The 16,028-nt window shown below is 38.9% G+C and overlaps 1 protein-coding gene across 3 annotated transcripts; it reads right to left on the bottom strand.

Annotated features, from left to right (window-relative positions):
• Window positions 1-889: 889 nt before the first annotated feature.
• On the bottom strand, window positions 890-15,935 carry fam204a (family with sequence similarity 204 member A). 3 transcript variants are annotated; one of them, XM_080869241.1, is made up of 8 exons: window positions 15,584-15,935; window positions 15,199-15,292; window positions 14,304-14,334; window positions 13,948-14,053; window positions 12,341-12,430; window positions 1,946-2,055; window positions 1,664-1,764; window positions 890-1,625 (listed from the first exon to the last, which is right to left on the bottom strand). In XM_080869241.1, the coding sequence occupies exons 1-7, from the start codon at window positions 15,797-15,799 to the stop codon at window positions 1,713-1,715; spliced, it is 699 nt and encodes a 232-aa protein (XP_080725367.1). In that variant the 5' UTR covers window positions 15,800-15,935; the 3' UTR covers window positions 890-1,625; window positions 1,664-1,712. The 3 variants fall into 3 exon arrangements, with proteins under 3 accessions (XP_080725367.1, XP_080725368.1, XP_080725366.1); XM_080869242.1 differs by having other exon boundaries at window positions 890-1,764; window positions 13,948-14,050; XM_080869240.1 differs by having other exon boundaries at window positions 890-1,764.
• Window positions 15,936-16,028: the final 93 nt, after the last annotated feature.

Genomic DNA, 16,028 nt, shown 5'->3' on the forward strand with positions numbered 1-16,028 from the left:
CTGACATCAACTAGTTTTAAAATAAGGCTACATGAATACAAGTCCACGTACTGTGATGGTTTTTTGTTCTATAATCCTGTAGCAGCAAAAAAGGAGGCCGGTTTTCTTGGAGCGCTCTTATCTCTGGAAAGTTCTGCAATGTTTGTGAAATACGCAATAATCAGACCTGCATCCAGTAATTCCCTGTAATAAATGTCTCGCGCTTAAGCACTTATCCAAAAACTTTCAAAGGCCATACATTTTTTTTTTCTTCCTTCCTAATTCTGCTGCCGTTAATGAAGCATCTCTGATGTTTCCTCACTCTTCAGTCAAGATATATTTTTCATAGCATTCATCAAAGTGAAGAAATCCCATGTTGTACTTTGATGTGCTTAACACAGTTTTAACTTGTGTCTCATTACAGAGATAATTAATAGTTTAATTAGCACCAATTCCCGCCAACTGACAGCTTCTCTGACACAGTCACGTGACATGAGAGGATACAAAACAGTTGCCTGTTTTTTTAAAGTTCACCAAGTTCTCTCGAGCTCATATTTGGTTTTCTTTAGCTCAGGTGTTTTGCGTCATAATGACCTAAAAACTTTTATTGCTGATGTTTTGTTAAATTTACTCCATACCGATGCAGTGAGCCTATGAGAACGCGCCTCACCAGGGGACAAAGTGCTCAAATATGTGAAATGCAAACAACTTAGGTGGATTAATTTTTAATTCTCATTACCTTGAAGCAAAGCAGTCTTTTTTTTTCTTTTAAAGTGGTTTGGTTAAAAAAAAATAAAAAAAAATCAAGCTTTATGACTAAAAGTAATTATCTTTCTTCAGCTTTTTATTGTGCTTGCTGGTTGCAATTAACACTTCCTGGAATCTGAATGAGCATTTCAGAAGTGTTGAGTAGCTGCGGAGGCAAGCGCTGCAGATCAAAAAAAAAAAAAAAAAAAGCAGAAGAAGAAGAAGAAAAAAGATCAAAGTAAGAGGGAGAGGAACGGTTTTTAGACGAGTTTACAGATGCTGAAGAGAGCTCATCACACAATGAGCAGTGAGTGTATGCTTCGAGAAACAGCGTGCGCCTCTTGTTCAGGCTCCGAAACAATAGCGAGTCTCCCAGCATGGGCGAGGGCCAGCAGCAAAGCCTCTGCTTCGAACTTCCAGTTTACGACTGCTCACAACAGTTTACAGCAGCCAAATTTCATTTTCTACTCCCAAATCCTATCGCACATTATCCTGTACATTGCATTAGAGCTCTAATCTTTCCTTTCTCTTCCTCAGAAGAAGAAAAGAGCGCCTTCATGATTAACCCACTTTACAGCAATAAATAAACGCATCATCCAGTAATGTACACCAGATTTAATTTGAAGGGGGGGGGGGGCAGAACGCTCAAATCACTGAAATGTAATGAAAAATAACACAATGCAGACACCAGTGGGTGCCTTAGGAATTAATTTGAATGCTCCATCATTTTTTCCTCCTTTTTACTCTTTGGATTGGGTTTTTTTTTCATCTCAGCCAACTGCTGACTTTTCTCCTCTCCCATGCTGCTGCTGTAAAATCTTCAAAATATACAAAAAATTATAAGAAGAAACATGATCAGTCTGCCACACACACACACATATATATATATATGTATATATACACACACACACACACACACACACACACACACACACACACACACACACACACACACATAAAGTCTTGTTCTTCTTCCTCCGTGTTTTTCACATGTAGCCCATGTTGCTTTTGGTTTCCCACCGCCTCTTCGCCTCAAAGCTGCAAAACAGAAAAAAAAAAACTTTGAAGCTCTTATGAATACATTTTAGCCATCAACTTCAATCACACTAGCTAATTCAGGCTTCGGCAGCTCTATCTTAACTGTACTTGAACCCAGAGTGGTCGCGCATGGCAGAAATGATGGCAAGCATAAACATGAGACCAGAGACAGACGTCATACCCCCAGGCTATTTGCTTCTTCCTTTTCTGCGCTGCCCTCAAAGCTTCCTCTTCCTGTTTGCCTTGCACAAAGTCACGGCAATCAGCAGCTTGAGCGATTTTCACGGCCATCTATTTGGAGGCAGACAGAGGAGAGGCTCATTAGAGAATGAAAATCAGTCTGTGGCAAGAAAAAAGCCCCTTCTGACTGATGTGTGAGGGTGGCTTCTTGTCGAAGTCTCTGCTGCCTGCGATGCCTCCTCCACACCACAGCAAAACTGTCATTAAACCAAACGACACGTGAATGCCGTACAATCCTGCAGTCTAGCAAGTCTGGCGATATGTGACGTCAGGACTGAGTGCAACATATTTGACAGAATGTGACCACGAAAGCCTACATTATATATTTCATTCAGTAGGAATAAATGCTATTTTACATGTATGCAACAATAATTCTGCAGCAAACACCTGCTTATTTCTATGAATGAGATGTACAATATCTTACAAGTCATGAAGCATTTAAAAGAAAAAAAACTAAAAAATGAAGTCAATATGTGAGCAGCTCTTTTTAAAAGGTACATGGCAGACAGGTTGCCCCATCATAATGGAGAAAATCTGCTTCAACGTGTTCTGTTTTTATATATTATCCCAAAGCCTGCGTAGTCAGGTCTGTAGCAGGACTCGATGTTCCTGTTTTTACTGAGGATTTGAACCTTCCTTGATGTATCTGAGCAGCTAAAGCTTCTTACACACTTTCTAAATGGATGCTAAACTTGGAAGTAGGGACAACACCTGCTTAGATTACAAAGAAAAGTGGAAAAAATATCAATATCTGCTTGTTTTCTTTGTATTTTGTCAAAGAGTAGCGAATAAAGTCACTCGGCTCTCTCACATTTTAGATGATAGATTAAATGTGACATTTTTTCTTCGAGGACTGCAAAGAATTTTTAGATGTTGTAGAGAACTAAAAGCTGAATATTATGCACAGGTCTCTACAAATATTAACAAAAAGTGTAGTTTTATTTTTTTTGAACATGAGCACTGTTTCAATAAAATTCTCATCACTATATATTTGATGTATTTTAAGAGCTGTGTTTTTCAGCTTAGAGTTTACAGTCTTTCCCCCTCCATCCTCTCAATGCTGTTTCTTTTAGATCCTTTTTTTAATGTGCAAATGAAATACTAAACAAACAATGACAGACGATGTCAGCTGTGCTGCCTCCCCCCCTCCACTTCAAAAATGTTGCAAAGGCGTTTTCCACTCGTCTCCAATTGTAAAAGAGACTTTTTTTTTGGAGCAATGCAGGCAGTCCCTGAAATCAGAAGTGAAGAGAATGACCGTGACTGTAAGAGGCAAACATTCAAATCCCAGGGAAGGCATATGTGTGTATTGTGAAGCAGAATAATCCCAATAACCCCAGTCACACAGAAGCACAGGAAACAAAGGGAAAAATCCTGCCCCCTCTTTCACTCCTGAGATAGGTTTATTATTCAAGCAAAGGCAAACTTTGATAAACAACTTGGAACAATTTCACCAAACCTTTGGGTAATTCTTTGTAATATTCAGAGTACAATCAAGGGGGAAAGAAAGTCTTAAGGTAATGAAGAAATGTGCCACCACTGCGCCACTTGAAAAAAAAAAAAGACCTGCTGGAAAAAAATGTTTCAATTATAATTAAGTGGGATAAACTTTATTAGAAAGACTGAAACTAAAATATCTCCTAATGCATGCTGGGATTAAGCAGGTCAGAGCGAGCAGGCAGGAAAAATTAAACTCTAAAGGCTTTTTATCACCATATTTCAGGAACCAAGGGTGTAAAATGTTCTAATTTGGGATACATTAAAAGCCATAAAGGTCTTTCAAAAAGATTAATGGTACTTTGCTTGGATTTAAGATAAGGGCTCCGGCTGGCTGCAAGTACTGGGCTCCGGCTGGGCCCTCAAGGCATTCATCTATACAGTCACTGGAAGATTTGTGAGAGCGTCTGCATAACCTGAAGCGTACATACTATGACAGTTCTCCAGTTCTTTGCCATTTTTATAGGTTTTAAATTCCTCTAATCATGTTTTCTCCTCTTTTCTCCTCCCCTCTCCTCTTTAAGAGAGTTATAACAAGGAGGGGGGACGGTTGCTCAAACATTTGCAGTAGATTTGCGAGCAGATAAAACCACTTCAGGGTGTTCCCTGCTTCTTGGCAGAGCAGCGTAGGTGCTAAATGCTTCTGAGTGGCTCTGATGCATGCTGAGATTATAAACCACACATTTATTAAATTGTTGACAAATCTGAGAACAGCTCTTGCTCTCTGTGTTTGTAAAGGAAAAATAAAAAAGAAAGCCACACTGGCTCATTCTGGGAGCAAATCAAACGAAACTGCATGATGCTAAATGGTTTAATTTGGAGATTTACTGACAGAGCTTTTTCTTTTTGCCTACACGAGGATTACCCACATTAACCTGCTCTCCTGTGGGGTTGCATTTGAAATGCAAAAGGTCTTGAAAACACGCCTTCCTGAACATTCCAAAAGCAAAATTAAAACCCACTTCCATGGCCCTCATTTCCCCCTCTTTTAAATTCACAACACAGCTTTTACTACATTTAAAGCATTAAAGGTCTTTAATATTTTCCCTGTTTCTTTTTTTATATCTGTTTAGTCTACACTCCCTGATTGTCTTTGCTGGGGCTCAACATTAATGTCAACCAAGTTACCTAGGAGACAGAACAGATCAAAGAGACAAAAAAAAACCCCCTCAAATGTCTGATTAATCAAGCCTGCAAACAGCTTATTTCTTTTAGCCTGCATGCAAGTATGAAAATGAGATTCCGAGAGCAGTACATTGTGCAGATTTGTTCATTCTTATCTGAACAAAGCCAGCGGCAGCTTATTTCATGGATCACTGGCACTGTCAGCGCTGTGGCGCCGAGCAGGTGACGGCTCCTCTTTCTGTGGCGAGAACAAAATTAGCAAAAAGTCGGCACAAATTAGCCTCTCATATTTTCAGTAATATGACATTATTTTTCATTTACTTTTTTGATCCACTTTTCAGGATTTTTTCCTCCCCCCTCCCCTTGCGTGCATCTTAGTGCCAAATCCTTTCACATCACAGGCTGGGGAAAAATAAGAATGGAAGTACAAAGCGGGAATAAAGGCAGGAGACAGGAAAACCTCCTGCATTCTTTGTTTATGTGGCTCCTAAAAGGCAATTCTTCCCACTCCACCACATATTAATGTACAATTAAATGTCCATCACATGCATGTTTCCCGTGCCTCGTTTCTCTCTCCCTCTCTCTCCTGTGTGGCCTGTGTGCAGCCCTGCTAAAAACAAGGTTTATTCAGAGGATTAATTCTCTGACCTTTGGAAGATTTGAAGGCAAAAAATTCAGCCTGCACAATGCTGGCACTGCAGCAGCAGCAGCAGCAGCTTAAGGCCACTAGGAGGGTTAAGTCAATAGTGCCGTTTTCTGTTCATCCATGTTTGGGTCGTCATGGAGATTCAAGCAGAGACCCAAACATGGGGCCTTGATACAAAAAATAAATACGTCAAAATTTGCATTGCGTGTGTGGAAATCACGCACAAAGTTGCTCATAATAACGCTTTCACACTTTGTTTTCATTTGTGTGTCTGTTTTACGCTGCGTCCCTCCTTTTGTAGCACAGGGATCATAAAAACACTGTGGCAATTAACCAGCCAGTGCAAAAAGACAATAGCTGAATGGGAGATGAGAAAAATACGTCTCCATGTGGATAAAGTGTTAAAGCTCCTATTAACAATATGAAATAAATGATGGCTTTAAGGAAGAAATGGCCTTAAATCCATTCATAAATTTCCTATCCAGGAAGCCTCTTCCAATTAAAACGTGTGAGAGGTGGATTAACAAGGGCTATATGGCTTTGCCTCACTAAATCACCTCCCCGAGCTGCTCTGCTGCATTTGACGTGTAAACGATTAATGACCAGCCTAATTCCCTTATCACACTACCTTAATGCCTAAATAATGTGGCCTTAGTCAACTTTGGAAAGCAGGGCTATATAAGAAAGGAATGAATATCAGATTAGGCAGCTTGTGTGTTATTTCAGCATAATTTCTTAGGACTGAGGTGGAAGGGGGAAGAAATACGTGTCTCTGGCTTCTTAGCCTCAGCGTTGCAGCAGGACAGGGAAGGTCAAAAGATCGAGGGGTCAATCAGCACCACCCATATCGTATTCAAAAGAAAAGATTTTACGAGATTTTATTTAGTTAGTCCGTTATTTAAATCTCCAAGGTGAAACAATAGGTTGAGGTAAAATAAAAAATCCGACCCTAGAATCAGAGGTGCTCTCTTGCTGCTGTTTTTATTATCAAGTCGTCTACAGATTATTTACATGATTCACAGTAAGTCTAACTTGTACTAGGCCTTTGGAGGGCCAGGTCAACACCCAATGATAGTCAGTTTATTGTTACAGAACACAAAGGAAAAGATACTGTCATTATTTCTGAAAATGACTCAAAGTGATACAAATGACTTACACAAACTAAGATTTTTTTTTTCCAATATAAGAAATCAAATGTTACATAAGGAAATATAGCTTTTTATTATTAAAGATGCATCGAGTCTTTGCTCTACAGCTGCACTTTGTTAAAAAGGATACATTTGTTCATACCTGCTGGTTTGACTCCTGAAACAAATGATTATTTTGTTGATGTAAAAGACTGTTTTGTCCATCACTTGTCTTCAAATTGATTTCGTCCAACATAAAGCCAAAGGGCTGCTAATTGTACATACTGCTGAGCAGTTTAATCTATCAATACATTAGATTTTATAAAAAGAACTAGTGCAATGTGGAATTAGTTATCACCAATAAAAGATCTTTTGGCCATTTTTTGTTATTTGGGGTTTTCATTTACTTAGTTCAGAAAAACTCTGTGGTGAAGCCAGACTATAAAGTTGAAGGAAATTAAAATAATAGAGTAAAATATCTAATTTTTTTAATGTAAGCAGAATATGTTGTTACTGTTTTCCAATAGCAAACAAAGTAATTATGTAATGGACAAACTGCCATAGCTTTTCTTAGGAGCTTAACAGTGATCGTAGAAAAGGTAAATCACTGATTGTCAATGTCTAATAATGAAGGATAAACAATTACAATGTGTCACTGTTTTCATTATAATACAGTCAGAATATCATAGCACGCACCTTCATGCTGTTATATTCCCACTACAGTGTCAGTTTTCTTTGGGGCAGCCTCATTAGAGCTTTTTGTCATCTTGCCTCCTCTTTGACAAACAGAATTACACGGAAAGCTAAAAACAATGGCACTTCAGGGAAGGCACAGGAGAACAGCAATGTCTCCATTTCCTTTTCTAGTAATCTGATCCTAGATACATACAAGATGTCATCTTTAGGGAATAGACAAAAAAAAAAAATCTCTGAAAGTTCGTCTGCTTTGTGCCATTTCATTATCTCGCCTCCTCTGAGTAGGGTAGGCTTATTAGCAAGCTTTGAACTCACACTTAGAATAATATGCCATCAACAGTTTTATAAGCTAATTAGAAAAAAAACTGTTTAATTAATGAGTGACTGGCAATAAAATGGCAATCATGAAAAAAGAAACCAAGGGTGCTAAGCTTCCACTACCACCAATTAAGGCCTAATTACAAACAAATTATATATGTGTTTTGCTGTGGGCTTTAATTTAAAAAAAATGGCTTTAATTAAAAGAGAAAACATGCTAATTAATTAAACAGCACACAAATCTACATTGAAAAGTATGCTTTGTCTATCAAGTAATTAATGAAATACAATAATCCAAATGAGATTCCCAGGCATTTGATAAAAGCTTAGTACCCATTTCAAAATCCATTTCAAAATTAATGGGCGAAAATTTAATGTGAGTCATCCAGAGATACAATAAAAGTTCATTCAGTGATAAATTGCTTATGCTGAAGGAAAAATGAACAAAGAGGAGAGTTTCCCTGAACTCTCTGCGAGGTGGCCTGGGGGGGCTCGCAGGGGAGACGGAGTCAGACTCCTTCTCTGATGTGGGGCGGGGAAAGTCAAAATCTGATAAACCCTACTTTCCACAAAAGCGCCGCTCATTAATTTTTTGATTACAAACACAGGGCATGGCGGGGGGAAGGTGGCGAGAAGAAAAAAGGTGTTAAATAACATAAATATCATGAAACACTCTTAGTTCAGCTCTTTGTTTCAACTAAGCCACCATGTCTCCTCTGACAAAATGCCGCGCCACCTTTGTTTCACAGCGTTTAAGCGAGGCTTTCCAAAGGGTAGATTTCAAGGACAGTGGGGCTTTTCCTTTCAGCAGCTGCACTATTGAAATGCAAGCTAGAACATAATGAGGGATGTTATAACCATCCGCATGTTCAAAAGCTACAGAAACTATAAATGGCTCCAGTTAATACATATTCATATGGCTAATTACAATACAATCTATTAGGAGGGATTCATTTTTAAACAGTTTGGATGTAGCACGTTATTATTACTCAAAGTGGCATAACAAGAAAGCTCCACGACAAAAGGTCAATCCGGACTACATGTAGCAGTTCCGATATCCAATTAAATCACCAAATACCAGTATAGGCCTTAAAAGTTCAATGCCGGTCAGCCTCTGGTCTAAAACATACTGGGCCGTGCATAGTTTGTTGTTGGTGGTGGTTTTTCTGTTGCAGGGCATAGGCTGAAAAGAAAAACTGTCTTTTAAGACACCTTCTTTGTACTTGTGGCCATGTACATGGGGCTGCTTCCATCCTGATGGTGAGGCCAGCAGCAATGCAACATAGTTTTTCATTTTTCATATCCTTAAGCTCCTGCAAGTCATGAAATACACCCGACATCCATGTTTGTGGCAGACTACAGAGAGTTTCTGTTTTGAAATGTTAATGCCACTCTAATAACTGTGATGACAGCCATGGGGCAATAAAAGGCTAACACAACATGATGGTCTTTTGTAAAGAAATATACCCACTTACTGTATATGAAGCAAATGTACGGATACATTCAAAAACAGATCAGCGGCTCTGTTTAATAAAATAGATATTTCATTTTTCCTGTTGATTGAAGTACTACAATGAGAATGTGGATTAGTGCAACAAAGACAGTAGTTTACATTAGTGTCCGATTTAGAGTACAGTCATTATAGAATAAGTAGTCATTGTTCCGAAAATTGCATGGTTCTAATAACCCTTCAAAGGACTTAGAATAATTTGTAATAGTAAGCTGGCTACATGTCGAGAGGTGTGCCTGTCTCCCAACGAATGACACGCAGCATAGGTTCCAGGCTCCCACCCCTGCGGCCCTGAATTGAATCGTTAACAAGTAGGGTGGATAGAAAAGATGGATGGATATAAAATTTTTGAGTGTGATAACCTGATAGCTTAAATCATATTTATTTAGATATTGAAAGCACCTTATTATGGTGTCCCACAGGGATCAATCGTTGGTCCACTGCTCTTCCTGTTACATGTAAATCACAATCACACAAATTCCAGAAGTAATTTTGAATGTTTTGTGTGACGCTGATGATTTAATGGATGATTTAAGCTTTTGGGGGGTTTTGTCAACAGGTCAGACTCAAATCTGGGCCGCTGCAGTCTGACCATGTGAGCTAAAGTGGCACCCAGTCAAAAAGTAGAGTTAGATGTAGAAATTGAGTAGATTTCAGTACCTTATAGTCGTGTGAAAAAGTAAGTATAACACTTTGATTGCTTTGGTTTTACTGCATTTGATCCTGTTTGATACAGTGACTACAGATAAACATAAGATAACATAAGATTTTCTTTACTACTTATCAGTTATAATCTTTTCATACTAGCTCATTTACCAGGAACAGAAAAATCAATCTGCTAAATATGAGCTGCTGGATGCTATCAGGCCTCATGACATGCTTTGAGCCGTTTATAGTGTATGTGTCTGTCACTTCTTGTTATGCTAATTACAGAATTAATTAGCCCGTACGCAGCTTGCTGCAGAGTAAAATAATGTGCAGTAATCAAAGGATGGAGACCAAGTCTTAATTGGAGGACTTGCACCTTTTAATCTACTGAACTATTAAGACTACTTTAGAGGCAAGGAGATTTTTACATTGTTTTCTGTCTTCTAAAGCATGTGAAAAGAAATCTAAATGCGCTGAGGAGGATCAACAGGCATCTTTATGAGAAAAGAAACTGTCTGTATAATTTATTAAACTACATTAGGAAGCTTTGGAAATGCACTGTAGACAATAATAAAAATTTCTTTAGAGGGGTAATATGTTTATTTAAAAATCTGAGCATGTCTTCACGAATTAATCTAAAAACAAAGGCTTTCAGCTTTGAAACATATTTAAAAACCGTAATGAGAATAAAAACCCACAACCTGCAATATCCAAGCCGCGTGTCTTAGAAGTTTGACAGATGAAAGAAAACATATCTCAGAATTTATAAGGAGCCTTCAAAACAGGGTTTTACCAAATTGTTTTAATGTTTAGATTAAAAAAACGTAAGAAAGGAAGTAGAGCAAATGGAAATCATTAATTGACTTGTGGGAGCTCAAAACAGCAGAAACAAACATTTCCGTCTTACAAAAGAGGGGATTCTGACAGCAAGCTCTCTATCTTTCTTCTATTTCCCTTTGCTTTGAGGAGATAAGTGGGAATGCATTAGATTGAGGATGAAAATACTCTGAAACATTGTCATCCAACATGTACCAGCATTTTCTTTACAAAACAATGCCTAGAGGGACAAACAGGCCTCTTTAGTTCTTCACAGCTGTCGGAATGCTTTTGCATTTTTCGCGAAGAAAACCTGTTCCTATTCTTCGAGTGAAAAGCCTGCCACAATCATGTCAGGATGTTATGACCGTAAACAAATTAAACATCTAAGCAATTCCGTGCCAAATGAGCCACTCAATTATAACCTTGAAATTGATTCTGGCCACAGCGGAGATTATTGATCCTCTAAATGTTTGTCACAGTGCTCCCGTCAACGTGAACAGGAAGGCGGTAAACAAACACTCTGGTCCTAAATGCTATCTGAAATACAGGCTGCATTAATATACACTATAATCCTTTATAACTGATTCAGAATCCCTTAAACTTTCTGGCTTTTAGCTTCCATTTCTCTCCCATTTTTTTTTCTTTTTTAACTATGAGCAGGACTGCTTGTCTTTGTATTCGAAAGAAAACCTGTACAACTTTGCATCAGCTAGCATTTAGGGATTTAAAAATAGTCAAATCTATACTCTCTTGAAATGAAGTTATCACTGCCTAACAATGAATTGCGGCTGCCAAACTGCTGTCAGGTCCCATCACGGCTCTGGCAAGACACAAGGCAGGTGCCAGGGAGGCGAGAACCTCAGCTCAGGCTAAAACCAATCCACCAGCGCTCTAAGAGGCTTTCTGAAAGTACAGCACAGGTGCCACTCACAAGAGCTTTCATTTAACTCCCTCATATTCGATCACTCTGCTCGCAGTTAGAATGGAAATATGAAGGGGCTCTAATGCTTGCACACCAATGTCTATTACACAATGGAGATACTAGGTCACAAATGTAATGCTCACACAATTAGCACAGTTGATATTTTCATTTAGAAACCTCCTTATCCATTCAAGAGGTTCTGGTTGCAATTTGTTTTTCGATTACTTGCTTTAAATCGAATCATATCCAGATTTTTTTTAACGAAAGAAATCACATCATTTGCACCTCCTATGTTTCTTCTCCACAGCGAAGCCAGTAATGGCTCTAGCTGCCGTCCACTACGTGAACATGAGAGTAAAAGTTACATTTTTGAACACCACGTTTAAATAACTTTAATTTTTCTGTTGAGCAGCGTTAAATGGACGGCCCCTCCCACCTTATAACTCCAAATTGAAATCCTCAGATGCCAGGAAAACCTGAGCCTGTTCCATCTTTTTGTTGCCACTATTACAAAATGAAAATGCTCATGCGACGCTGTAAGCAAAATGCATCATAAAACAAAGAAGTTTAACTTTGATGCTCCGGCGGAGAAGTAACGCTGCAGCTGTATGTCTTTTTAACCACAATTATGTGTGTGTGGGCTACATTTTATGCTAAATTAGTTTCAAACCACTTGATCCTTGATGCCTGCCAAGGCGGTTAGTTACAAAACTTCAGGCACTGCATTTAGGGACATGTACACTTCAAAGGTATGAAACTCTTACCTGGAGAATGATTTAACAGTTGGCTTGAAAGCAATGTACCCTTCATTAAAAAGCAGAGCCAAAAGTCCTTTAGACACTGCCGCACTTCAAAACTAAGGGGAGGGCTTTCCATTAACTCAATGGAAAAGAGCTGCAGGACTGAATGGTGGATGTCTGCGTGTGTTTTTGTTCCTCTATGTCTTTGCAGCAGAAATGGCCATGGATCCATTAGCCTGATTTGTCACAGCGGGAGCACCCCAAAGATCTCTTATCAGCACAACGTACCTCTCGAGTGGCGAGTCTGTCGCTCATCTCCTCCGCCTTTGCAATGTCCCCTTCAGCTATGGCCCTCTCTATGCTCTTTTCTAGGCCGGACTGCAGAAGAGGGGAAAAAAAAAATCGTTTTTTTTTTTTTTTTTGAAATAGGGGTAGAGAGAAAAAAAAAATCAAAGAGTAACTTCAAAAGTCCCCAGGGCCTTATTTTTAATATGATTGCCATTACTACAAATATGTAGATTTCACTTCACAAATGAAAACCTTTTTGATTGGATATTAGTGGGGAAATCTTAGAAATGCTACAGGAGATTACCAAACATAAATGTGACTCTTTAATTACACATTTCCATTACAGGCCTAAGCAGAGGGGGGTGCCGAGAAGCCCCCGGTCACTGATGGCAAGGCAGTTCTGCTGTGATGAGACTATCTCAGCGAGCCGAGTACCAGATTTCTTCAGCCCCCCCAAATTTCATCATGGTGGAAAAAAAAGATACACTGGAAAGAAACTGCAATTATTAATGTGTCCCCTCTGATGTATTGTTGACTCACTGTAAAAGTACAGTAAAGTAAACATCAAGTTTTAAAACGCAGAATTTTATTAATTTTTTTGACTCCGATTGGTCAGCTCTGATTTAGTGCGCTCATTACAGTTCAATGTCCTGAACGTACCCGATCCGACTCGTGAACTCAGTTATCACCAGCAGTTTCTCACAAGCAGAATTCAAACGGACAGACGGTCATCGTTTATGCTGTGAACTGTGTTTAAGGTTAGGGTTTGGAGAAGCTGCTGCCAGATAAATAATCACATCTGGCAACTGTGATATAGTTTTTCCTCAATTACCTCACTTCAAATTGTTCGAAAGACTTGCCAGACTCGAAATAATATATTAATTACAAGGATCTGCATTTGAGTGATGAAAGAGAACCTCATTATGATAATGTGGCAAGTTCTGTTACATCCAGCTTGGCACCCCATTCAAAATGAGGCTAAATTCACAAAAAAAAAAAAAAAGAAAAAACCCTCAATCTTATGCTGCTGAGATAAATTAAGCACAAAATACTCCAAAATAATCATTAAAGGGATTTCACATTGAAATTAGAACAGTTCCCATTCATTGGTCAATCGTAATGTTCATCAAGCTTGCAAATATTTTTGCTTCATTAGCAATTTGCAATCGTTTTGCATTAAAGGTTTGGTCATCTTTAAGAGCTGAAATGCACTCAAATGGAAGAAAGTTCAGTTTTACATTTTTGTCTTTGTTCCAGCTGCAGTCACAGAGGCTGTAACCATCTCATCTTCTGCCAAGCAACACTTGGATTTTCAGTCTTTTTGCAGGTGAAGAAAAAAATCCTACATCTCACTTGAATCTTAACCACGCTAGAAAGCAGATTCACCCTAATCTTATCACTAAACGTAGCTGAGCATAATCCCCAATGTACTTCTCAATGTCAGGTTGAGTTATTATAAAGGTCCCCCTAATCCACATGTCATATCACGTAAAACAATGAGACGGTACAGTGGCAACGAAACACAAAGGATGTGAAGGTGTTTCTAACAGCTAAGACAGACACAGTATTAAACCTCAGAAGATAAGTTGGAAGGCAGTCTTTGTTACCTTCGGAGGGGGTTTGGAACATGCAGGGGGATGAAATCGATCATTTACACCAAAATACTGCTTAAGCTCATCCCAGTGCTTCTCCCGCTCCTCTTGACGCTCTCTGCTGACAGAGAAAATGTCTGTTAATGCTCATGTAGACCAGCATTGCAATAAGACATATATCGTGTCCATCTTTTTATTAACTTGACTGTATTTCTTTTGTTACCCTTCTAATCAGATCTATGTGTTTTTCATACTTTGTGGCGACAGCATTTTGTAAGGAATTTGCCCGTAAGGATAGTTTGACAAACAGGAAAGGAAACATCCTTCACTTTACCTGACTATTCATAGTCTGTAATGTTGTGTAACAGTACCTTGTTTCTGCAGGTTCCCCACTTTCTGCTCCTGTGAAATTACACGCACAAGACAAACAAGTTAATGATACGTAGGTTTCTTCTGTATGAGTCTGCCTGTCAAGTTCACTTTACATCAATGGCCACGTACAGTCCACTTTGATCTTAAGTGGGCCAAACCAGTGAAATTCCCCTTTATGTAGTAGTTTAACTGCATAAGCAATACCTGAGCTATCTCAATATAAGAAAAAGAAGTGCAATTTCAACATAGTGCAATTACACTGTCGTTTAATTGTTTAACATCATTACATTGGGGGAGTACGAATGATTTCGGGAGAAGTCTTTATCAGTAGACCGAGCTGTCAAAATGTATGACAATATAGTTAAAATGTACATCTTCCTTCAGATTTTCCAAAGACATCCAGTAGGCTGGACTGGAATCTTTGTCTGGCCCCCGGGCCTTATGTTTGGCACCCCTGATATTACTTCAGTTGTTAGCTATACCATGTGTACCAATAAGTTGCTCGACTACCTTTAAGGTAAGTTTCTATCAAATACAAAGGTTTATTTTCTTACAAATTGACCAATATTTTGTCCACTGGAAAAATGTGCAAACAATTAGAGCCTGACTGATGAACTAGTTGGCCAATATTATCAACCAATCTATCACTAGCCTATCACAAATATATCAGTATTATAAATACATTTTGCTATAAAAGGTGCTTATTTTATAAACACTGTCTTCACACAGTATGTCCAGCAGAGCTACTCAAGTTTCACTTCTTCCAAAATGCTCTGCAGTATCTGCAGCACCTGCAGCAGAGCAGAGTAAGGTACTAATATTGGCCAATATATTGATATTGGAACTATTGAATTACAAAAACTCCCCCATCTGTTGGATGTAGAACTACATTACCTTTCTTTCGCTTTCTTCTTTTCCTTTTTCTTCTGTCTTCTGTGACCTTTAATATCCTTATATCATCTTTCTTCCTCCGCAGATCCTGGAATTTCTTAAAGACACATACAAAGTGAATACAGCATCACTGCTCTTGATTCTTTTCTGCTGCAGCTGTACAGATGTGACATACGAAGAGGGCTTCAAAACCCTGCTTTTCTCACTTCAGATGAACCGTTAGCTTAAGTCTGAGCTGGGCTGGGGGTACTGCAGCAATAGTAAATGTAAACTTAGAGATAGTTAGCGTGAAGCTAACTTTCAGAGTTAGCTTCATTTATACAGGCATCACTAAAACCAAAGAGGTTAGCCTGTACCTAGAATGAAAAATAAGATCAATACAACATACTTGCCACATTTCTTGGGATATGCCAGGCATACTGCATGTCGGAGAGTCACTGGCTGCAGTGTGAGTCGATTGTGACTCCTCCAGCGAGCATGTGTTTTTAGCAGAGCCCTTTTCAAATTCCCTCTTCTCGTCTTCTAAATCGCCCGGCTTGTCCTCCTCGTCATCTGAACTGAGGTCGTCTTCGGTTAAACCACTGGGCAGGAGTCCGCTGTACATAACGAATCAGTAGATTATATTCAGCATATACGGGTAATTTATGATTGCACTGTATTTTAAACGGTCCGTAATAGGTAAACTACAGATTTCCACAACAGTTGTTAGGAACGACTGTCATTTCCGGGTAAACACTGCGATGCTGCCTGCTAAATGGCACCGATTGGCTGATCGCAAACAGCGCTGAGCACAACGTCCAATCAGCGTTGTTGCTAAACAGTGGAGCACGAGG

The sequence above is a fragment of the Rhamphochromis sp. 'chilingali' genome, assembly GCF_963969265.1.
Source record: "Rhamphochromis sp. 'chilingali' genome assembly, chromosome: 20".
Classification (NCBI taxonomy): domain Eukaryota; kingdom Metazoa; phylum Chordata; class Actinopteri; order Cichliformes; family Cichlidae; genus Rhamphochromis; species Rhamphochromis sp. 'chilingali'.